The sequence below is a fragment of the Mchenga conophoros genome, linkage group LG8, assembly GCF_057382185.1.
Source record: "Mchenga conophoros isolate Kocher_MC1m ecotype Shallow Benthic linkage group LG8, M_conophoros_male_GT1.1, whole genome shotgun sequence".
Taxonomy (NCBI): Eukaryota; Metazoa; Chordata; class Actinopteri; order Cichliformes; family Cichlidae; genus Mchenga; species Mchenga conophoros.
In genome coordinates this window covers 28,916,945-28,942,136 of record NC_140533.1, presented here as the reverse complement: position 1 = coordinate 28,942,136, position 25,192 = coordinate 28,916,945, and the positions used below count along the sequence as shown (strand labels likewise).

The window sequence follows — 25,192 nt, the reverse complement described above, 5'->3', positions numbered from 1 at the left end:
CTCTCATTCATCCTACAAATGTTTGCTATCAGGTTGGATGACACGCTTTCTTCTAGTGAGCACTTTGTTAAATGCTCCTGATTATAATTATGGTGACACTTTGACTCTAATCTCTGCATATCACAATTCATGTTATCCTTCTCATTATCCAGCACGAATATTACAACTGTACGCAATGATCTGCTACTTGGCCTCTAACTAAGCCTAAAGGAGACAACAGCACCAGTAGATTTTATTTACTAATCCATAATGTATGAACCGTATTATGATTTTGGCTCTTCTCAGTGGCTCCTCAAATCCTAACTCTTAAGTTTAACTAGACCATTACTTGTATGACCTTTATTGTGTAACTGATGAGCCAGACTTTCTATTATCCTCCATGTTTTCTGATGTTTATGTTTCATATCTTTGCAGCTCTGTAACTGTGTGCTTCTTTGGACCTGTCTCCGCTGTAAAGGATTTTACTGCCAAGGGGCTTCCTGGTTAAATAAAGGCAAAATAAAGTTTTAGTCTGGCTCTCTGCACGAGATTTCCTGGCCCACACGTTTGCAGTGCATCCAGGTGACATTTCAACACACTTAAGTCACTCAGCCTGTCACATAAACACTGCAAACCCTCATGTGACTCAGCAGCGGTGTCACGTCTGACCTTCTTTTGTGCACTGAAGATCCTCCGGAGGGTGTCCGGGTTCTTCTCTGCAGGTTTGCCCTGAGGCGGCCTCCTCGGGCCGCTGGCCACCACCCTGAGGCCGTCCTCTGAGAAGTCCAGGACATCTGCAGGGAAACATTTTTTTTTTAAGTAATTAAATTTGAGATTATGTCACATCTATTTATACTTTTAAAGCCCTTCTCCTGGCCAAACTAATTATTTTTAACAGCACACATAGAAAGAAGCAATATGCTCATGAGCTGCCTGAATCTGAAAGCACACGCTTCTTCATCATGTTTAAATCCAGGAGTTTTTCCACATGAGAGAGAAAAAAAACCATGTTATTAGAAACAAGGTCAAATGAAACTGTGTGTTTGTGAGCTTTAGCTCATTTCCAGCAGTCCTAACAGTGAGCGCCTGCTGGATAGTGAAACAGGATTAGCTGATTGTGTTTGTTGTTAGAGTGTGTCCGTGTGTTCAGTCTATGCTGGCGTGTTGGCTTTCTCTAATGTTTATCCATACACAAAACAACAAGAAAAGCACACACAGCTCCAGTTTTATTCCACCCGATCGTGCCATTTTTACTTTATTCAGCTTTTTTCGTCTTGTCGTTTTGTAAATATATTCTATTGAGCTGTTATATTCTTCTGCATTTAAGATGAGTAATGTGAATGCTCCTCAAACCACCTGCGCTCATAGAAGGAAATACTGTAATAAAAAGGAAAATCCAGATTCAGAGACTCAGAGTTTGATGTAATAAAAGGTGTTTGCTTTAGTGTGCAAGAGACACGAAAAAGAAAAAACCCTACGAGCTGAATGAGGTGCAGGGCAAAATGTGTTGGTGTATTTTGTGACGCTAACCCACTAAAATAAACTGTTCAAACCTATTAAAATCTTTGCATTTCCCTTTTTAAACAAGCTGTGCTTAATGTTTTGGCTGCTGTTACACAGTAACTTCCTTACTTTTGGAATAAATGAAGTGCATCTCATCTTATTCCATTTCATATGGAATTACGGCACACTGTCGTAGCTACAGACTCTATGATGTGACCTTAAAATAATGACAAAATAAAAATCAGTGTTCACTGGAGGACCGCTAAGAATCTCACTCTCTCTTTAAAAGGCTGTTCCAGAAACAGCGCGACTGGCAAACTGGTGTCAGAGGGTTTTCCCAGTCAGACTCAGACAGGCATGTGTCAACAGGCTCAGGGCAGGCGTGCAACAACCCCGTTTTATCATCGCTTCACATTAGAGCTGGGCGATATGAGATTTTTTCATATCACGATATGTTTTTTTCATTTCAGGCGATAACGATATCTATCACGATATAAGCCAAATAACTATATTTGTAAGATTTAAATGTGCCGTTGCTCACAAGTAAAATGTGAAATAATCAGCAGCTTGTTTTTATTTAAATATTTATTTCCCATAATAAGTTCAACAGGGTAGATGTACTTAAGGAACATGAGACTTTTTCAGATAAATAAAGGCAAATATTGCAAACTACACAAAAGGCAGCCGCTAAAGCGTTTAAGTTTCAAAATAGAACAAACGAAACAGACTAAATTGTCAATTCCACTTAGAAATAAAATATTAATTCTAAAAATAAATCTTAGTTTGTTTTACAGAAGAACAGACAAAACTGACTAACTTTTGTCAATATCAAATAAACTGAGAACTAAAAGGAAATTCTCAATCTCTCCTTGTTGTATAGCTGAGCTTTTCAAACAGTTTTAACAGTTACTTTAGTCTGACAAAAGCCGAATGACGAATTAGCGCTTCCAGTCAGAGACTGAGGCTACGTCCACACGTACACGGGTATTTTTGAAAACGGAGATTTTCCGTTTTCGTTTTAAAAAATAATCCCGTCCACACATAAAGGCAGAAATGAAGGAAAACGCTGCTATGAACATGCCAAAGCAGCAGGTGGCGCTAGATTCCTAACCGTGCAGAAATGTTGGCCAATCAGAAGTCTAGAAGCCTCGGTGGGAAAAAGTAAACAAAGCTGGGGCATAGAAGCAGAACCGAGTCGTATGTGTGGAGGGACAGTAACTGTGTGTATATGTAAGCATTTAAACACTGCAGAGAGTAGAATTAACAGTATTGTAGAAATTCATTTCACCGAAACAATAACGTGGCGCACAGTGTGACGCATGCACCAGTTTATTGTATTTCCAGACTTGCTTTCGGCACAATTTACAGTGCACGCTACTCTGTTTTTTGTCAGACTTGAAATAGCCGAAATACCTTCACACTACGGAACTTCTATGGCTCTTCCGTTCGACAATCTCTCCGGCGTTGGAACCATCATCTGTTTTCTCTTCGGTCACGCTCGGTTGATTTCTCTAGTCGGCACACTCATTTCCTCCATTACGCGCTGGCTGCTTCCCAAACAAACACACGTGCGGCTTGGCACTTGTGCTGTACGTAACAAGTCACGCGACGTGACGCTGCGGCTGTGATTGGTTCGGCTCTGCGCTACTTAGTTTGGATTGGCTAAACTTTTATTTTTTTTATTTTTTTTTTATTTTAAGAGGACAAGAGCGGCGAGGTCTATCGCGATAGCTTAATTTCTCTATCGAGTAAAAGTTATATCGCGATACATATCGTTATCGTTCTATCGCCCAGCTCTACTTCACATATAAGGCGACGTCCAACTAAACTTGAACATCGTTTCAACTTTGCAAAACAAATAAATGTTATTCGACCAATTTATTCGCCAGAGTTTCATTTCGGTCTTCACTGCTGTCGCTGCAGTCCGTTCCCCTCTCCCTGCTCTCTGAGCACACACCTCACACACAGTGTGAAGCAAACAGAGGCGCCAGACATGAAATAACACAACAGGACCTTCCCAACAAGTGTTACACTGAAGAGATCGAGTGAGCGAGTCGAGCCGACGCTTTTCAGTCGTGTTGGCTTACGTTACCACAGATTATACTTAAATCAGAAATTTTAAATATGAAAAGACAAGAAGCACTCGGAGAATGCTTTTTAAGTAGCTCTATAAATCATTATCATCACTTTGACCTGCAGATCAATGTGTTGACCTTGAAGGAAAGGTCAAACTGAAGGAGAGGTCCATAATCAAGACACCTGATCCAGGTCGGCGAGCTGGGATCAGAATGTTATTTGATACTCAGCTCAGTCCTTCCTTAATTAATTGGATGATATGCACAGGATTAAAACAACAAGCCTGCTCATGTTACCGTAACACTTTGCACACGGCTCTGTGGCTGATTTTGTAAAAAAGGTGGTTTCACGAGATATCCTCATCACTACATCGGCGTTATCAGTCAGGCAGTGTTGGTGTTTTAACCTGTTCGTATCCTGCTCTCCTGCTTCTCAGAGTTCTTCTTGCTCTCCTTGACTGCCGGCCTTTCCTGGACCTCCAGCATCTCCTGGACCTCCAGCCTTTCAAACGGATCTGGCGGGTCATCAGCTGGCATTTCCTCTATGGTGACCACCGGGGTCGCTGTGGTGATGGCGGCCTTCTTTTTGGCCCTCCTCCTCTCCTTAGCCCTGCCGCCGTCGTCTTCAGCGCCGTCGCTGTCGCTCATGTCGTCGAAACCGAAGTATTTGATTTTGTAACTGGACCGGCCATCCGCGCTGTCGCTACTGTTCTCCTCCTGCTGGGCCTCCGAGTCCTCAAAGCCAAACAGGTCCAGCTTACTGTCCTTCTTCGACTTGGTCTGGGTCTGCCTGAACCTGCGGAGAGGACATCCAGAGGAACGGCGTTAATATTCTGCTGAGACGACTTAATTAAAACTGAATGTTAATGTGTAAAAGTATACTTGTGGAGAGGATTTTTCATTTCAGGCTTCAGTCTAACGTGTTTCATGATTAGCTCGAACATGAAAAGACAAACCACCATATTCTAGTTAACACTTTCCCTCATAAAATGTATCGTTTTCAGCCCAGGTAATGAAAGCAAAATCAATATCAATTTGATTTCTTGCAGCATTTTAAAAGAAAAAAACCCTGCAATTCAGATGGATGGACTTTTTTCTGTGACCAAGGTCATTTAATTCAAATGAAAAAAATTAAATCACCGAGCGCTCGTTCTTCTTGGCAAAACAAAGGGCATTACGCTAACTGCCAAAATATTACAGTGGAGTGGAAGTAAATGAAGTCTCAGCAACTGAAATGAGACCAAAGAGGCCCACGGCCTCACACTGAGACGGAGATATGGTAAAGATGTAAAATGTGTGAAATGAAAGGCATCATAGATGGTTTTCACTGAATAATATGTCCCCGTGCCTGTGAGAAGTCACACAGCATAAACAACTACCTACATGCATTTTTATGTATTTGCTTTATGTTTTTCTCCTCTCAAACGTCTCAAACCTGATATTAAATGACTCTTTGCTTGTTATAATAAACTACTTTGAAACAGTCTGATTTAAATCTGTATTTTCTCTCCAAGTCTGTTACAAATATTTTATTAAGCAGTTTAATATAAAATATTAAAACTCAAAATATGCTTTTAGTGGCTGCAATTTCAAATGAAGTACTCTGGGTGCTTCGTGCTGGCATGTTCAGCATCCAGGTTCTGTTTATGGACCTACTGAATCACTTTCTACAGGTCTGCTGTGGATGTGGACTAAAGAGAATGATCATCAAGCTTTGTGTCCATCACCAGATGTCGCACAACTCAGTTACTTAAAAAAGAAAAAAAAAAAAAAAGAGACAGAGCGAGTTGTTTGACTGAGGGATGAGGTCGATCTGTTGTTCCTAGAGTATTTAGAAGTAGAATGGGAGGCAGAGCCTTCAGTTTTCAGGCCCCTCTTCTGTGGAACCAGCTTCCAGTTTGGATTCAGGAGACAGACACTATCTCTACTTTAAGATTAGGCTTAAAACTTTCCTTTTTGCTAAAGCATATAGTTAGGGCTGGACCAGGTGACCCTGAATCCTCCCTTAGTTATGCTGCAATAGACGTAGGCTGCCGGGGATTCCCATGATGCATTGAGTTTTTCCTTTCCAGTCACCTTTCTCACTCACTGTGTATTAACAGACCTCTCTGCATTGAATCATATCTGTTATTAACCTCTGTCTCTCTTCCACAGCATGTCTTTTATCCCGTCTTCCTTCTCTCACCCCAACCGGTCGCAGCAGATGGCCCCGCCCCTCCCTGAGCCTGGATCTGCCGGAGGTTTCTTCCTGTTAAAAGGGAGTTTTTCCTTCCCACTGTCGCCAAAGTGCTTGCTCATAGGGGGTCATATGATTGTTGGGTTTTTTTCTCTGTACCTATGAAGCGCCTTGAGGCGACTTATGTTGTGATTTGGCGCTATATAAATAAAACTGAATTGAATTGAATCTGTTAGATGGAAAACTGGGATACTTTAGACTTCCTGTAGTTCTTGTGGGATATCAGCAGGTGTAGACAGTTACACATCAAACTGTCCACACTGTGGAACACCCTGACACACAAGGACCGCCGGTGCCCGTTAACCAACCTTGTATTCTGTTGTTCCAACTTCTTCCGCTGCCACCCGGCCTCTCCCAGCTGCGTCGTGCTGCCTGAACCGGCGCTACCGCTACCACAAGCGGGTGCTGCATCAGTCCCAAACTCCTCCACCACTCGGTCCTGGATGGTGACGTTACACATAGATATGGAGGATGGGTGCAACACTGTGTAGTCCCTCGTCCTGCCCTGGCTCCCTCTGCCACCTGTCGTTTTGTTATTGCTGTCAGATGCGGATTTGGGAAGATCTGAGCCAAAAACAGTGGCTGCGAAGCTGCTGGAGTCCGAGGCTTTGCCCTGTTTGTTGGGCCTCCTGTATGTCCGACAGTTCGAGTTCCTTTCAAGTGACGATGAGGTCGACATCTGGGAGTAATCCGACGTCTCAGTGAGGTCAGGGTTGCCCTGCAGGTCGTCGCTGTCGCTGAGGAGCAGCTGTGGAGGAGAGGGGGTCTTCTCGTGCCGAGTTTGCACCGGGTCACAGCCGCCTGCCGTCGTGACGCCCGCCGAAGCCCATGACAGAGTAGGGGCAGGGTTGCGGGGTTCCTGTGTGGGAGAAGGTGGCCGGAGGCCCATTATAACATCCCACGAGTCATAGGTGGATTCTGCCTTGGAGCCAGTCTTCAGGGTGGTGGTCTGGGCGAGGGGCTTCTTGTCGCTCTCAGAAACGTTTTGGTACCACGTGTAGCTGTGCTGGTTCTCTGACGACGAGGACAACAAGCTCTGCTTGGACTTTCCTGAGAATGAAAACAGAGTCAGAGTCAGTGCATCAAAGTCACTGAAGGTACCGGTCATTTTTATGCTGGTCCAGTTCCAGTTTTCACAAGCAAATTTGTATTAAAGATCAAATGGACTAAACTTTAATATTTGAAAGAGGAAAAGGTGCTGCACAAATAACTAGAACAACAATGAAAATACATCTTTGCTGACTGAAAAAACATAAAAACTAGACCTGTGTGCTTATAAAAATAATGAAAAGAAGATAAATATACACATAAAATGTCAGTCTTTATATGCCTGGAGGGGGGAAAAGAAAAGACCTTCACACAGAACCTTGTCTGAAGCCAGCAAAGTGAATTAAAAACAGAAAAATAGTAATAATCATAATAACAACTAATTAAAAAAAATATAATAACTGCAGCTTCATTCTCACCATGACAATGAACCCAAACACACAGCCAATGCATTACACCTGGGGACACACACACACACACACACACACCTCAACGTTACTGAAACTATCCCTGAAGACTACGATAGGAAAGTTGCCTCAGAGAGTTCAGGCTGTGCCGAAGGTTAAAGGTGGCCACACCCAATACTGACTTTCAGGTTCATTAGAATTTTAACTGGAATTTATGCTACTGAAGGAAATTTACGCTGCAGTTTGTGACTATTACTCTTATAATCAGTAAGTAAACTGACAATAAACTTCAGGGTTTAAAGGTGAGGCTTTGCTTTTGAAACCTGTTGCAGTTTGTCTACAAACCAGAAAACACAGAATTTAAAAACTAGACAAGAACATGTTGGTTAAACTGAGAAACTTTTCTGCCAACTTCCACCTCCAATGTTCTCTGAGCCGGACTCGAAGGAATGAGACACCGCGTGGTTCTGCATGATGTGTTCTTGAAACCGAATGCTCAAACTTGTTTAAGCAGCTTAGATCTGCTTAAACATCTGCTTGCCAAATAATTCCCCCTCATTTTATTTCTTTAAATTTGAAAAAAGAAAGCCCCCCAACCACACACACTCTATATGCCCTACATTCACTTTACATTTTACCGCTGAACTTCACAGACACCTCAGCACAATGATGATGCACCCAAAGCTTACACCATTTCAAAAAACACCGTTACGCAATAAAAGCAGGTCACACACACACACACACACACACACACACACACACACACACACACACACACACACACACACACACACACACACACACACACACACGTCTCACAGCAAACAGTCATTTGCCAGCAGCTGTAATTCTTCAAGAGAATCAAAATGGGTCTGGAGCCACTTCCAGGACAATTCATGCCGTTTGGTTATTAGCACCCCCGGTTATTTGTGTCACTTCTGCCGTGGCACATAACTCACAATGCTTCACTTTCCCCTCTGAGCAAACAGGAAATTGCTTCACGCTGTAGCGTCACATAATATCAGCTTCTGCGGTTTTTGATTCAAGGTTGATTGGTAGCAAATCTGGAATGGAGGCAATTTCAGTTACTTCAGCTTATGATTCAGACTTTAGTTGACAAATTAAAAATAAAGAGAGAAGATCAAACACACAGAACGAGCGAGGCCCCCAGAGGACTGCTAAAGGTCCTTAAAGGCCCCACACTCCAACGCCACCAAGGTGTGTACGTCTGTGGACACAGGTCTTTTTCTGGTTAAGATCTAAATGCTGTTTGTTCGTTTTTTCCCCAAAGTGTTTAATCTGATATCAACTGAGTGTAAAACGTATAAAGTGCTATGATTCCTCCATGACTTCAAATATTTTACTGTCCTTTCAAAGCGTGACGTGAACCGAGAGCTGCAGATGAGTCATTTAGTCTTTTCTTCTCAGCCCTCCAACGATTTCTTCTAACTTTATCAAAACAAGTCCACGTGAACGACGCCGTGCAGCTCTGAGGGTTTCCGTGGCTACAACTCAGGTACAGACACAGGTTAGCTATTAGTGTCTGCCAGTTCTACGAAAAACACTCAAGTTATTCTGACTAAATTAACCTAACACATAAATTAATTATCGGACACCTTCATGACGGCTAACCACAAGCAGGGTTGGAAGCAGGCCTTTCTGAGCGCCCTCCAATCCCCTTCTTTTGAACGTGCACGTGTAAAACGTCAAGTCTTAACTAAAGGATCCCAGATAAGCTCTGAGTTTGGCGTTTTTGGAAACCAAAGGGATCGGGTTTGTTTTTCCAGTCATGTGCTGTTTTTACTGCTGACGCGGTTGCAAAATGTTCTAGTGATTAACACACTTTCAGTTCTTTGGCAGATGGCAGAGCGAGGAGCAACACACACACACACACACACACACACACACACACAGTGTGTGTTCTGTAGCCTACGAGAAACTCAAAATGTTGCTCTGAAGCCGTTTGATGATGGAAGCTGATCGCCTTGCATTCCTTTAAAGCCGGGCAGATAAAAATAAGAGTCTGGAGAGGTGACACCTCGGGAAGGTGCAAAGCCGGCAGTTTGCGTACTTTGGCTTTGCGAGGCAGATGGGGCTTGATGTCAGTATGTGTTCCAGCCTGTGTGGGTGTGCGACTGTCTAAAGGGTTTGCAGAGCGGTGTATTAAAAACAAAAATTAGGCAGCACAGAGGTACTCTGTGTTTAATCTTTAACCAGGTAAGAACCACCAAGTCAGAAGGACTCTGGGCTCCAACCTGCACGAGCCTCCAAATGTTTGTCTTGAACTAAAAGTTTAAAGATTCCTTCACTAAAGGAAGAAGAGTCCTACTCTCTGTTACCCTCAATATCATTTAATAACCCGTGTTCATTAACTGTGGAGCCAGCCATTTCCCCCATCAACGAAGACTTGGTTTGTCACCAGTCGGCTTCATTAGTTTCCCTTTTTTTTTTTTCCCCTTTTTCTTTTTTTTTTTTTTAAAATCAGCATTAGTTTAGGACCGAGTTTAGTGTTTGGTTTAGGCTCTCGTCTTTGGCAATAACTTGTCTTCATTTTATTAAAATGCCTTCAAACGCAGCAACTTTGTGAGCTCCAGTAAGTTGGATTCTTTCTACAGCAGTGAAACGTCACAGAAAGTGACTCTGAACTCTGAGAGCGCAACACGTCTGTGACGGGCAGATAAGAGTGAATGTAACCATTAAGATTCTTCTTAGATTCATTGTATCTGAACTTGCCCAAAAAAATTCTGTGGCAGATATATTTAATTTTATTCCTCCAAACGGTTTTAAACGATGACGCAGCAGCGCTAAATGAACAGGTGTAGCTTCTCAGAATGCCAAATATGACAAACAAAGCAAATTTTCTCATTAAAGTTCAAAATAAAGCTGCATCTTAAAAAAAAAAAAAAAAAAAAAGAAAGACTTCACTCTGACTCACCCTCACACTGCAGTAGTACAGTACAGTAGTTTGCATTTGCTCAGCTGATTATTAACCACCTGGTTTCGAATTGCTCAGTTTATCGGACAATCCGAGTCCCTTCAGCTTCAGAGCGCCCTTTCAAAACAGCACAACTGCACCACCACCACCTTCTTCCCCCGACTCTGACTCTCAGTAAATGTTGACACAAGAAGCCCAATTTCTGATCGTCTGTGGCAACAGAAGAATCGAGCTCAGCTGAGTGATCCCGCTAAAACATTTTCTCCTGCAAATTGAATCCTGAACCGTCTTCTCCTCTGTTCACATCAGTGGCGAGTCTTTGATGGTTTCTATTAGGGGTGGGTTTTTAATAATCGGTTTATCGATTAAAATCGATTCTGGACCTTGTGAATCGGAATCAAATCGATTCTAGAAATCAGTGACGACACCCAGCCCTAGTTTCTATCGTTGCCCGTCACATCACCACATCGCAGAAAGCACTTCCTCATCATTAAGTGCGAACGGTATGGGGAGAAATTTGACTCAAAAGCTTCGCTAATGCTACGGTATGATCCACAAGCGTACGCAAAGATTTACAAATATGTGTAGTGATTTGTGTGCAACGTTTGAGGACTCGTAAACGTCTGCGGCTTATGATGCAATTTAACTGCGCGTAAAACGTGCCTCAATGCAAACCTGAGTAAATACTGATCACTTAAACACAATTTCTGAAGTTCAGCTTTACTAATGTCCCACGTGTGGGACTAATAAAGGTTATCTTATCTTATCTTAATCAGATTATTTTCTCTTTCTAAGACCTTTCTTTGAACGCAAATGTCTAAAACTAAACGTAGCATCCCCGTCACTCACAAAAGCTTAACTGCGTGTGGACGCATCGCCTGACACGCACAGATCACGTCACATGCCCTCGTGGGGTTTGGACACAAATTTCATGCTGCCAGCTTTGCACAGATCCACAAATGTAAGCTGCTGATTTATTGGTTTTCTTTGTTTGTTTGTTCAAAGAAAGCAGGCAGTCCTAAATAAACAGAACAGCCTGTGACCCTCAAGTAGAAACAGAGTTAACAATTACAGAAACTACTCATTAGCCTGTGACAGTTAATACATGGCTTAAATAAGCTGCTGCATCCTGAAATGTTCAGGATTAGACATTAAGCTAACAATAATGTAAGCCTGCTGTTATTACAGAATAGTAAGATTAGCATCAAAGTGCTATTTCCATTGCCTGGATTACATGTATATTCAAACGGTACAGAGATCAGCTGCATATACTCACTGCAGAGCTCAACCATTACACTCCCTCCATCTGGAGCTGTGCACTGACCCAGCAGAAGAACAACCAGCACGTTGCAGCAGCTTATTTAAATAATATTTTAACCTTTATAGCCGGGGTAGGAAACTCCAGGCCTCGAGGGCCGGTGTCCTGCAGGTTTTGGATCTCACTCTGGGTCATCACACCTGACTCAGATGATTAGGTCATTACCAGGCCTCTGAAGAACGTCAATACATGTTGAGGAGGTCATTTAGCCATTTAAATCAGCTGTGTTCGATCAAGGACACATCTAAACCCTGCAGGACACTGGCACTCGAGGCCTGGAGTGGCCTATCCCTGCTTTCTAGGCCCCTGCAGAGGTCCCAGTTTTACACTGGGACGTCAACAAAGCCTACATTCGTGCATCTGTGCACCACGAGGACATGTGAGGTGATCTGTGCGTATCGGGCGATTCGTGCACTCGTATTAGTTTTAGACATTTGTTTCCACAGAAAGCTTTTTCTAAGGGAAAAATCTGTTTGGTGAAACTGAACTTAATATATGGTGTTTAAATGACCAGTAATTATTCAGGTTTGCATGTACACATATGTAAACCAGTCCTGCATGTGGTCAGATTGTTTTGTATTTTGCATTGAAGAAGGTAATCATCTGGGAGTCTCCCAATGCTGCTGAGGATCAGACGATATGGACATAAAAAAGGAGAGCATTCGGGGAAGAGCGGGAAAACAAATCACAGAACTTCCTACAATTTCTAGAAATGTTTCAGTAACTCGAATCAGCTATGAGTTGTATGCTGGCGGCGAATATCTGTGGGTATATGAGGCAAAACCTCACTTCAGCGCACTCTTATGGGCCAAAACAGGGAACAGAACAACGGCAGAGTCCGTGGGAAAAACTTTGAAGATCAAAAATGCAGCCTGAAAAGCAGATGGTGGCTGCAGTGGATGCTTTTCATTGTTTTTAACACTCTTCTTCACTTTGCTCTTCTGCAGAGCTGACTGATGGTAGCTCAGACCTGTGTAGCACAACCTCAATCGACAACAGCTTTCTCTGCAGGTAGGCGGACCATCCACAGACCGCCACTGGACTGCAAAGACGCTAACCCCACTCAACCACAATTCTACTCCAGAGGGTGAAGAGCTCAGAGTAGAGCTGCTGCTCTTCCATCAGGCTGATAAAGCAGTTCGGGAATCCGACAGGACGCCTCCTGGATGAGCTGTTTTGTGACATCTTTGCTGAAGGAGACCTGAGAGAGGTGTGTGCCTCTGCTCATATTAAATCCTTGTTAAATACAACCACACCAATGTTATGTAGGTCCCATAAGACATTAGAGTTTGAAAGGAGGAAAGTGATGAGGGTTAGACATCTGCCTTCAAGAACAGGAAAGTAAACAGCCTGCAGCTAACCTTGCTGGAGTCTGTTTAAAAACCACAATACCCCTCATCTCACCACTGCAAACACAACGGTGGCACGTTCAGCGTACCTGTGGTGTAATAAAGCCAGCCAAATGTGCTTGTTACTCACAATCTTTACAGCCCTTTGTAAGCTGACAAGCTTAAATGTACTTTTGATTCACAGCCACGTGCTATTGACTTGTTTAACTGTACAAACAGACCACTCTGAAAGAAGCCGTCGTCAGCCCTTTATTTTATAAAAAGAACCATTTCATCAATGACATTATCATATTTATCGAGTCAACATCTGCAGCCTTTGTATGCAGATAATACACATGTTTATGGCAGGGTTTAACTTCAGTGTCATGCTAGCTTCCCGTCAGTGTGGCTCGGTGTACCATCAGTGTGAAAACAGCCCTCTGAGCCATCTGAGGTGCTCGCTGGGGCAAAGCTCGCTGTGAGGAGCGAGCTCGCATCTCTGGCAGGCAGCCAGAAGCAGTCACAGAAAGCTGAAAGCGAGTCAAGCTGACAGGGAACGGCTGAGAGGGGTACAAACGGGGAAACTGATTTCTCTGTGTCTGAAATGATATCACTGCCAACTGAAAGGGAAGCAGCTGGAAGAAAATAACGAACATTAGACTTTTCTTCCAAGTTTAAATGACTTCACCCTGATGTGCTTGACACGCGATGCAAGACACCCGTGTCCTGAGCTTACTAGCTGGCTCATTTAAACTAGCAAGGCTGTGAATGTCACCTCTTTGGCGTTACACTGACACACTGCAGATTTAACTTTCAGGAAAATCTTAACAGACTGTGTATTACCTGTGCTGGCACTGCTGCTGTTGAAGAACCGAAGGGTGTCGTCCATCGCCCTCGGCTGGGTCTTAGATGCTCCCTGGAAGCTGGACCTGCTCCCTGTATCCGGGGACACCCCAGGTCGTTCTGCCTGGGGCGGCTCTGCTGAGGCTGGCTTGGCGGGAGACGACTTGCTCCCGCTCCGGGACGACACGGGCTTGGATTCCTCATCACTGTCAAACCCAAACGGGTCATCCAAACCTTCCCCGCATGGACGGGGCCTCTTATACACCTCCAGGACTGAGTCATTCTTGGGAGCGCCAGCACGCTTTGAGCCCACCTTGGCCTTGTAGGTGGTGTCACCCCATTTGGTGCTCAGGGTGCCTCTCTTGGTGGAGAGAACTTCGTCAAACTTGGACGTGCCCTCACCACCCTTGCGGCTGTAGGTTTTACCAAATCTAGATGTCATTGTTGCATCTGGGTCATATTCTCTGAAAGAGGAGGACCAAGGAGTAGAAAGAGAGGGCATCTTAGGCGAGACGAACATGTATGTGATTCTCTAAATGTAATTTACAACTTGATCCGGAGCCGCCAAGAGAAATACACAGAATCAATCAACATCTGTAAAATGAAGCTCTGCTTTTTTTAATTTTATTTACAGGCAAACTGACAATTAAAAAAACATATTTTTTGAAAAAGAAAGTCGTTTATTCTTAGGTTAACACAGGGCAGAAGTGCCAGCTAACAGCCGGAGTACTTCTCAGCCAGCTGGTTATACAAAACAAGGCTACCCTTAGCTTAGCACCATGCTAACCGTGCTCATTTGCAGCTTTCTGCACAGGTTGGTCGCTAGCATAAATATTAATGAAAACATAACAAATTTTACAAGTGGATATCACGTAGAGCAGACTGGGTTTCCATTTAAATGCGCGGTGAGAGCTCTTCTACATCCCTGAAGTTGGTATTCAAGCAAGTCGAGTGTCAGCCGTTAGCATAACCAGTAAGCTCAACACAGAGAGCGGAGTTAGCTCGAGGCTAATGGCTAACAATAACTAAAAACTGACATGGCGTTACGTCGAAACTCCAAAAGAAAAACTCAGAGAATATCCTGCATTAAAACTGGCGCTGTCTGTTTTCTGGTATTTTCACTTACTTGGTGAGCTAAAGGGCCGATCCGCACAAAACACGCTCCAGCCGCAGGACGGCCGTTAAACGGGCACAGGAGAGCCGGGCCTGCTTCCCCGATTCAAGCAGCCCTGCACAGTATAAACAAGGCCGAACGGACGCCGTTAGAGGCCGATCGGTGAGTTTGAAACCGAATGTGACAAACCACAGACCAAGGCTGTTGAGAAAAGAAGCCCTTTAAAGATCCATCTAATGAAATCAGCTCTGCTTTCGAGTTAAATCTCACTCGATTGTCTCCTCCGGGCTGCGACGAAGGCTTCCATTGGACTCCCCCGCGGTGTCAAGCTAGCCGCGAAAATACTGTAACCGGAAGTCACGCGGCCGACATTTCAAAGTAAAAGCGTAAAATAGGCGCATGTGAACGTAATTTCCTTTAAAAGTAACTGATCTGAACGCTTTTGTAAAGACGGAGCAATTCGAAAATGTGGATTTAATGGTGAACTATTCGTCTATATATTATTCACTGTGACGCGGATTTATTATTTTGCTAAGTTTCTGTAAAAGCGAAGTTTTTTGTCCAATTTTACATTTTTTACATTAAGCGGAACTGCTTTACGTTACGTTTCAAACTTCACACAAGTGGCTTCATGAATCTTATCGTTTCAAATGCTGCGTTCAGGTAAACTCGCAAAATTCACTATTGTAGACACTAAATGCGACACAAATAATTGTAGAGGCTTTTAAAGTCTGCAAAAAAATCCAAATGAGTTCAAGAATCACCAAGTTAATAATTTAAACCAATCTAGTGAATTACTAACGTATTGTTAGTAACTTATTGTTAATAATTCACTGAAAATGCAAAACTACTGTACTTTTTGTTTACTTGGTAGTCACAGTTTAAAAAAGAAAAACCACAGTGATATACACGATGAGCAGTTTACTGAAAAAGCAATCTTCCACTGTTCACCAGGCTGTTCATCAGCTTTTAAATAAAAAGCAACAGAATCAATGCAAAAATACTCAAATCCATTAGTGCACCTTGTTTAGCCGTTCACATAAATAATACACAAACCAGCGTCGAACAAGCAGCAGTGTTCATTGTTGCCTTCTGTAAACAGATCCCTACTGTGATTTATACAGGTCTTATAAATATTTTCAAAGTGTTCATTTAAGGTACAACATTTGGCAAGATTACATTTAAAGTCAAAATCATTTGTTGTGCAACACAAATAGTTCCTCTGTTGTGTGTTTCATGCAACAGCTGTAACCCAAACTGACCCAGTTCTGGATGGAAATATTCAATATCCTCTGTTGTGTCCCGTGGTGCAGTCCCACATGAGAGAGTGGTATCGATCAACCAGACTGAGGCCACGGCAGTCTCCACGTTACTTGTTAGAGGCTTGAAACTCGTTAGCTGGAGGAAAACAATGCCACTGTCACACCTGTGCTGGGTGGAGGGGGTAATGTCCTGTCTCTAAATGGAAAAGCTACACTGTGTGACAATTTGTCCACTGTTTCAAAGACAAGCTTCCCCTTATCAATAAAATATAACACACTCTTCTCTTCTCTCTAAATCCATCAAACACGATAGAAAGAATAACATCTCAGAACATGAAGCAGCATCTTTGTGTTTGTATTCTGGACTGTTGAGCGCTACTTTGATTATGTGATATGCCCTGAAAATCAAAAAGATTACATAAGATTAATGATAGCATCAAAAAAGAAACATTAAGATGATGAAACAACTGAACACTAGATGGTAGTTATACTTCATATAATTGTGTCAAAATCCATATTCGTGATGGTGATGAGTGTCTCTTTGAGGAACAGACAGAACGATGACAAATAAAAGAGTCTTAAGAAGATTCGCTGCTTCTGGTCCCCCATTTGGTGCTTTGACGATCAAGGTCACAGCATATGATCACTGAGCTCTATGTGAACTGTATTGTCATCCAGGAAGAGACCCCTCCCATTAGGAAAGGATGCTTTATCAAAGATTAAAAATAATCACTTCAAACAACCTTGCATTAATTTGTAATGAGCATTTCCTCTGTGGTGACCCAAAACATGGGACTATTGGATTTTCAGTTCTACGGTGTTGTTGTCACAGAATGGAGAAGCCTCTCTTTTTGCTTTTCCAAAATTAATGAAGTTCAATAGATGTTTTCGGCACAACTTCACCTGCTGGTGCAGGGAGTCGAGCACAGAGTCTGAAGAGTATAAAGTTCCAGCGACGCTGGAAGTGCACTGAACAAATCCTTTACTTACTCGTTTCATCAACACTTTAAACTCCGAGTGCTGCTTCTGCTTTAACCTCTTCAAGTTACTGGAACTTCCTTGGAGAATATCAGGGCCATCATCAGTATACAGTTATTGTTGAAAGGTCTCTGCTCCTTTTGAAGGCTGTCGCACTTGGTGCTGTGTTGTGTCAGCAGTGTTTCCACAGAGGGTGTCACCGGCTCACCTGGAAATATAATTTGTGCCCATGCCACCCACACCCATGCTGCCGGGCTACTGTTAATCTTACACCACTGAATAGTAGTGTGGAATTTAACTCAGTGCTTTTAGGCCTCAATCACACAGGCCTAGAGACCCGCTGGCAACCTCTGGTTGCTAGGGAAAAATCTGTATTCTCCGACCATTTGGAGAGTGATGGTAAATGGCCTGTATTTGTATAGTGCTTTACTTAGTCCCTGAGGACTCCAAAGCGCTTTACACTACAATCAGTCATTCACCCATTCACACACACATTCACACTTGTTAAGCAATTACAATCTGTCAAAGTGAAGAAACGTTCCTTAATTAATACCTTTGTATGATTCTTGTTCTGGTTTTCCTTATTTTCTCGTGTTTTCACCTGTACCAGTTTCACCTGGTTGCTCGACCTTCTGGCTGTCACCAGGTGAAATTGGTAGCAGACAGTTCTGCAACAGAGCTCTCCGTGTTGTTGCTGCGGTCGCTGGCAGACTGCTGCTGTTAACTAGAGTTTGCATTAAGGACACAAAAACTTCACACTTACTCTCCGAGCTTTAGTAAAACTTTAGTAAAAGTGTGAGAGTTGGCAGAACATTTGGCCTTCTCTATGGAAACTACTGGTTACCGCGGCAACCTGCTATGATCAAACAATTTAGAGGAGATCCTGGTGCAGCTCCATGCACTTCTTTAAAAAACACTTTCGTGCCAGCAAAGTTTGTAAGCCACTCGTGAACAACCCAGGGGCTCACTGACTTTAGGCCTGTGTGACGGGAAACTTATTTAAATACTATTTACTATTTCATTCTACTTACAACCATTATATTCTACACTTAAAGCTTAAGCTAATTCTTATTTTTCAAATTTTAAAATATAGATCTATTAAATTATTGTGCTGTGTTGTGGGGGACAAAGCTTCACATTCATATAGACGTTGGTAAAATCATCTGCTGCTTAAACTTTTGTACTACTATTACTTTTGCTTAGGTAAAGAGTCATTGTAAAATGTTATTGACTACACTTCTTATCATCTGCACGAGTCTGTTTTCTGCTCCAGTTCTGGTCACTGAACAATCCTGGAAACACTCCTGGTAGCAAACTACGAAATGTCAACTAAGGTAGCACAGTGTATATAGTGTATATTTGCACTTCAGCTTGCCAGCATGTGCAAACTGAAGAGCAGCAGTATTTACACAGTAACAACGCGCCCTGACAAGGCTTTATGAAACCATTTCGGGCTATGAGCACGTTGACGAAGGATGCCAGATTTGTGTAATCGTGACTGTGCCTCCATCTGTCCTGTTTCTAATCTGTGATTAAAGCTGTGCTCTTACATGGTTAAAGCCCAGCTAGCCGTAACTTCACTCCTCCTGATCTGTCAGCTTTCTCACACACACTTTTACAGGCACTATTTTCAGAAGCTGTGGGTTCCTGGTGCAAAGATAGGGGCACAGTTTTTCAGTGAATATGTGTGTGAAAGTGTGAATGTGTGTGTTTGTATCAGGCTCCAAAAAAGACAGCTTCCCTTCGTCCCAGTCCAGATGAACTCTGACCTTCTTGACCTTCTCTGTGATGGAGAGAGCGATGTATTTGTTGGTTGGGGAGAACGCTCTGTATCCGGCATGGCTGCATTCTACGCTCCACACTGTGGAGCCCACAAATTCTCTCCTGCACATAGACTCTGCTATCACCCCAACCTCCCAGTCCTTGTTGTCTCCAACCTCCACGTCCCAGCTGTGAGTTCCCGAGTTAAAGCCCTCAGAGCCCAGGACAGAATCCCAGAATTCAAACCTCTCCGGGTTTTCTGGAAGGAGCCTTCTCTTTCCGTGCCTCACGCCAGTCAGATCTTCAGACAGAATGAGCTCTGGATTGGCTGAATTTGGATCCAGAATCACAGGACTGTAGGAGACCATGTCTGTCATCTTATTCCAGATGTTGAAGGTCAGGTTGCCCAGGTGTTTGGCCACATCTATCAATGCTCCTGAGCCCAGCTGTGGATCATCCAGCTGGGGGTGCTGCTGGACTCTTTCCACCACAGCCTTGTAGGTCCTCAGGAAGGATGGATCTCCAGCTCTGAGGTGCTCCTCTGTGGCTCTGACTGTGTCTGAAAGATTCGCCATCTCCCTACACAGAGCCTCCATCTTCTCCTTCATCACTTGGCTCTTCTGCGCCTCTTCCTCCCGCAGAGCTAACATCCGTTCCTCCTCTTCCTCCTCTAGGAACTGGTGAAGCTTCTTAAACTGCTCCTTAAGCCTCCTTTCTATCTGCAGAGCCTGCACTTTAATGTGCTCTGCTGTTTGATGTAAGTTCACTTTAACTTCATTAAAAAGCTTCAGCTTGTGCTGCAGAGGGTTCAGGAACGTGTGAAGCTCCTCTCTGTGTTCCTGTGCAACTTCATCAATGGGTCTGAACTGATGGTCGGCGTGGATTTTTGCATCCCGACAGATGATACACGCGGGCTGCTCATGGTCCAGACAGAAGAGTTTGAGCTTTTCAGAGTGCAGACTGCAGAGACTGTCAGACCCCGATGAAGCTCTCTGACTCTGCAAAAATCCCTCACAGAGGTTCTTCAGTGCCCGGTTACAAGGTGGATCACTCCACTCGCACACTGTCCGACAAACCAGGCACTCTTTGATTTGCTTCTCTTTCCACCAGCTCTGCAGACAGGCTTTACAGAAGCTGTGGCTACACAAGAGGAGGACGGGATCTTTAAAAATGTCATGACAGGCAGGGCAGCATAAATCCTCCTCTGAACGGAAAGCCATTTTCCCCTCAGCGACAAAGACACCTGGCAGAGACGGACAGCAGGGAGGAGGCAGTGCCAAAACCTTCCCAACAAGTCTTCGGCAAAATCTTTCCTTCAAGCGTTCTTAATTTGTAAGATCCCAGTGCTCCCGGTATTCTTGCTGCTGCTCAGCGCGTCAGTGTAAAGGTGACGCTTTCCTTCCCTTTACTGTCAAGAAGTCGTGTTTCCTGATAGTCGTGTTTGTCAGGTGAGCCAGAGTGGGTGGAGCTCTGTCAAATAACTGTAACACTCCAGAGACTTCTCTTACACCGCTCTCTGGAAACTGCAGGTGCTTGCACCTTCCACATGCTCTTAGCTTTCAGTCATGCACAGACACCAGCGGCATGTGTGAGCATGCTGTAGATCCGTTAAATGAGATCATGAGATCTACAGCATCTCTTGGATGAGAGAGCGGACTGATAAGTTCAGCTTCTTCCATAAACACAGATGTCTGCTAATCAGTGCAAAGTAACGGAGTAATAAATAAGAAAAGTGCACTCTCTAAAACTGGAAGCTTCTGTACGCCACAGAATTCCTTTAAAGAAATGCTCCAAGCGGCACGAGCACATTGGAGAGGTCCAAGCTGTGTCAGAACACCTGTCAGTCAAAGAGACCACGCACTTAACTTCAGTATCCAGGCGAAGCTGCAGAAAGAAACTATTCAGGCTTTAAATATGTTTGTTTCAGCTGTAAATCTCCAAAGGTTGAACAGAATCAACCTTTTGGGATCTACTTACCTGGACGGTTGAGAATGCATCAAGACGTTTTAGCTGTAAAGTTTTCATCTCAATAAGTGTAAGAAAACTCCTTTTTGGTTAGTTTGCCACAAAAATCTCCTTTATTGAACTTAAATACACAATGACTTCCTATTTTTCTCCCTGGTTGTCTTTGCCTCACCTGCTGCATGTCGGTGGGGCTCAGCACACAGTTTGAGGAGCTTTGTTCCACATATTTATTTTGTCCATCTCACAGCGCACCCCCTGGTGTCATTTCAATAAATTGCAGTACAGTGGCATTTCTAAGAAGCGAGCATGCTGTCTGCAGACACGCTCTGCTGCTCTGATGTCTGACATGGTTTGTTTTGCTTGAAAAAAGCCAAATTATGGGAGCTGAAGATGCTTCCCTTTGGTTGCTGCACGTGCAGAAACACGTGGGAGATGTTAAAGTGGAAAGTGTTTCAGCTTGAACACAAAGCTTGCAGGTATGCTGACTCAACTTCACTTTAAAAGGAGGAAGGTGTGGAGGAGGCAAAAAACTGGGCTATCCGGTATGTTCCTAACTAACGCTAAGTCAGACCTGCCTCACACACACCCAGCAGGCTACATGTTACATGCTACTGCATTACACCATAGATGTATTACCATAAAGCAAACAAGAATTTTCAAGAAGCAAAATTTTTCCACGAAGTTGAAGCCGTGCCTCCATTATGTGTCACTGAATGTGATCTGTTCTGCTTCTCCTCATATTCTGTGTACACCTCTGATGGTGGATGTCTGTATTAAATATGGCCAAAGATTCAAATCATAATGTCCATAACATGGATGCGGCCCAGATTAAGATGCAGAATGATTATTTTTGAGCACCAAATGAGAATTTTGCATTTGAATGCTTTGTGAAAAACTAGTTTTTGAAGAGAGATGGGGGGACAACATCAGAGATGGATGGATGTCCCAGTACTTGTTGACATGCACCCCGCTGTGGCTGTCTGTTTCTCCGGGCCACTCAGGTCATGTTGGCAGCGACCCTGAAAAATCTTTCCAACAGTTACTGAGGAGCACTAAGCCTGGATGAAGTCCCTGAGTGGCATGCTGTGGCCCCTGTGCCAGCATCAGCCTTCCTGCCAGCCTTCAGACCAAAAGTTACTGTACCAGGAGGAGGTGGGGGTTTGATATTCTGACAATAAACAGATTTCAGATCTTCGCGCTGTTGCCAAACGCTCCCTGAGCAGGAGCTGGTTGTTGAGAACCTGGCAGAGCTTTGCAGTGACACCTGGAGAGTTCAGGCTTCACACAGCTCTGAAGAATAAGCTGGCACAGCAGCTGGCAGCAGCGCTGGCAGTGGCTTCTTTAAAAACAATTAGGCCTTTGACATTCGGCAGACAGACAAAGAGAAAGATGAGTGCAGCCAAATGACTTACCACCCAATCAACTCACTTTCTTAAAGAGATTAAAATAGAGGATTCTGGGCAATACAGTCAGTCTGCTAACAGCCGACAGAACAAACATCTAAGGGCTGAAACTGACATATAATAAATCATCGTCTGCATACAAAGAAACTTTTAGTTACAGAATAACCATTTGTCAAAAAAAACCCCAAAACACTAAACTAACAAAGACAGCTTGGTCACGAAGCAAAACATCACACTCACAGGCAGCCTGTTTGTTTTATTACAATAGCTTTTATGTGAAGAAAATGAGGTACAGCATGAACAGGAAGTGGGAGGTGTTCAGTGTCCACGTCAAATATTTCACAAACTGCTTTGTTACACTGGAGCTGGATCATAGTGTTAGTGACTGCTTTTACCAAAGGAAGCAAAACTATCTGAATAAATGAATCTCTGCTCCTGGCTTTTATGATGTGAACCAATATCGATTTTTTAGTTTTTTTGGCTAACTATGCATCTAATACTCTGTTAAAGTTTGATTTTAAGACCCTCAGAGCTGGAAATATTAGGCTTCTGGACAAAAAGTGACGAGGCTCTACCCTGTGGGCCTCTTCAATGACTGTCAGGCTTTCAGTCACTATTTACAGTCTGTGGCTGTGCTGTAGGTGAAGGCAGGAATGTTGATCGACCTGAAAGTGGTTCTAAATACATGTTTTCCCCCTCACACATCCTTCCACACAGATATACACAGGTACATCCTCCTGTTAGGCCTTAGTGATGGATTTATCACTGCAGTCATGTTGCCACAGAGTGAGTGAGCTCAAAGAAAGCTTTTAGCTATTCTATGCTGTGATTGAGCAGGAGTCTCGGGGAAGTTTGGGTCAGTTTTGCAACACTTCCAGCCGTAGATGTGAAAGAAAAGAAAAGGCATTTCGTCACTGTGATTCTAGTCTCTCACCACTAGATGTCAGAATTTACAAATAATCTATTTCTGCTTCATCGTCTTGTTCTTCTGCCTTCAGCCTTTTTATTTTTCCTTCATTTTGGAGCTGCTGATGTCTCAGTTTCTGTCAGTGTGTTTCAGGGGTAGAGATGTGCATTGTGACAGCTTCTCATACTAATAGCATATAAAGGAAAATATTAAAAAATGCAAAAAAAAAAAGAATGAGTTGCATTTAAAAAATCAGTGAAAAATAAAAATTTTGGATATTTGGGGTGGGAGCACAAAATGCACAGTTGAGCAATGACGCGATGATTGTGTCTTAATGTTACCTGTCGTTGGTTTGAGGCTTAGAGTTCATGTGTGGTCAAACTTTCACAGGTCTCTCTGCAGTGCTGTGAAAAACGAAATACAACCCACAGCTCAGCAGCTTGTAGAGGCTCCTTCAGCAGCAGTAAGTCAAAGTCATTGATGTCTGCACGACTTTGTTGCTGTGGAGGAATTTTGTCTCACACTGCTTGACTTCAAAGAGGTTTTCAGTGTTCGTTTATGCACAGCTCTCTGAAGGTTGCACCACATCAGTTCTTTTTCTGCCATGTTCTTGTAGACTTGCTGCTCTGCTTTCATGACCTCATTTTGGCCTCATTTAGCTGTGAAGCAGGTGGCCTCACATTTGCCTCAAGAATAATTTGTTATGCAGACGAGTTCATGGTCAAATGAGTGACAAGGTGCCCAAATCATCATGCCTGCTCCACTGTGCTTATAGGTGCTGTGTGCTCTTTTTAGACAGCAGATGTTTTCTCCTGGCAGCCCGTCCAAACATGTTATGTTCAGTTCATAAGAAGATGTTGTGTAGAAGGGAGTGTTTTTATTAGAAGTGCTCGCAGCCTTTAGTTTAGACAAATGAAGACTATCAGGTCTGAGAGAGGTGACTGTAAACACCGCCTGCCTGTGTGTGTTTGCACGTTTGTTCGCCCACCTGTTTATTCGGCTCCGTCCTGTGTGTGTGTGTGTGTGTGTGTGTGTTGGTTTTGTTTTCTTCCTCCTCCTCATCGTCCTCACAAAGAGACTATCCACACGAGCAAACAAATGAAACAACACCCACACACACTTAAGGCCAGTCGCGGGCTCTGGGAAGTCCCCTGGTTGTGTATGAAATGGTATACCAGATCATGTGGGGTATGCATTTACTTTGGATGTTTGCAGTAACATAAAACATTAAAACAAACAGTCATTAGTTCCAGGCCTCAGGATTGTAATATCACAGCTTGAAACGTTTCCTTGTGCACATAGATCTGGATAAATACATCCTGCTGAAGAGCCCCTCTTAAGCACGTCGCAGACTCTGTGCTCGCTGTCCTTCAGCTGACCTGCTGACATCCTGCTGCACAGGCCTCCGTGCTTACAGCTCTGTTATTGTTTCTGTGCATCTACCATAATCCTTTGCAAAGAGAGCGAGAGACGAGGAGGGAAAAAAACTTCATCTCAGTTGATTGGCTGGAAATCTGCAACATGATCAAGCTGCCAACAGTAGGAATGTGTCACATCTATGCTCCCTTCAAAATAAAAGCAGAAATGTGACCATTCAGACAAAATTCGGACTACATTTATATGTTTCTATGAATTATGAGCACTGGAAACAATATGTGAAAATTTTAATAAAGAAAGGAATGTAGACCTATGTTGATTCATTCACTTGTCTGTCTTGGACTGTATTGCTATTTCAAAAATAAATGTGAATAAAATATGACATAGTGTAAGGTTTTTCTTCTTTACAGCAGAAATTTGACATTTGGCAAAACAGTGTTTGAGCAGATTTTCCCCCATAATCACTGTAAACTAGGAAAACATGAATTAGCCTCCCCATTAGCACCCTTTACATAAAATACATTTCCCCCATAAATTAGAAAAATTGTTTCATTTAAACTTTGTGCATTAAACTCATCATCAAGGTTTTCAATGAGGTAAGATGACATCAGCTGTCTGTGTTACAGGAACTAAAACAGTGAAGAAAACAGTAACAAAAAATTAATAAAAAGGCAATAAAACACAATTACAAAATAAAATATCTCATCAGTATTAAAAAATAATAATAATAATAATTTAAGAATTTAAGTTTAGA

At 43.1% G+C, this 25,192-nt stretch overlaps 2 protein-coding genes across 3 annotated transcripts in view; both read right to left on the bottom strand.

Moving 5' to 3' along the window:
* The window catches only part of LOC146569159 (wings apart-like protein homolog), a 35,166-nt gene extending 20,026 nt beyond the window's left edge, over positions 1 to 15,140 (bottom strand). The window contains exons 1-6 of one of the 2 annotated variants that reach the window (XM_085285490.1): positions 15,056 to 15,104; positions 14,798 to 14,900; positions 13,672 to 14,135; positions 6,102 to 6,843; positions 3,965 to 4,353; positions 649 to 773 (exon numbers count right to left, since the gene is read on the bottom strand). In XM_085285490.1, the coding sequence (XP_085141616.1) occupies positions 649 to 773; positions 3,965 to 4,353; positions 6,102 to 6,843; positions 13,672 to 14,113 (1,698 nt within the window). In that variant the 5' untranslated portion in view covers positions 14,114 to 14,135; positions 14,798 to 14,900; positions 15,056 to 15,104. Of the gene's footprint in view, positions 1 to 648; positions 774 to 3,964; positions 4,354 to 6,101; positions 6,844 to 13,671; positions 14,136 to 14,797 lie in introns of both variants that reach the window. The other variant, XM_085285489.1, reaches the window with a different exon arrangement.
* A 344-nt stretch (positions 15,141 to 15,484) lies between these two features.
* Positions 15,485 to 20,141, bottom strand: LOC146569158 (nuclear factor 7, ovary-like). Its single transcript, XM_085283456.1, has one exon. It carries the CDS (start codon positions 20,004 to 20,006, stop codon positions 18,603 to 18,605), a length of 1,404 nt encoding a protein of 467 aa, XP_085139582.1. The 5' UTR covers positions 20,007 to 20,141; the 3' UTR covers positions 15,485 to 18,602.
* Positions 20,142 to 25,192: the final 5,051 nt, after the last annotated feature.

Excerpts from the sequence above, each read along its gene's own strand:
- LOC146569158 (XM_085283456.1), bottom strand. The coding sequence starts at position 20,006 with ATGGCTTTCCGTTCAGAGGAGGATTTATGCTGCCCTGCCTGTCATGAC.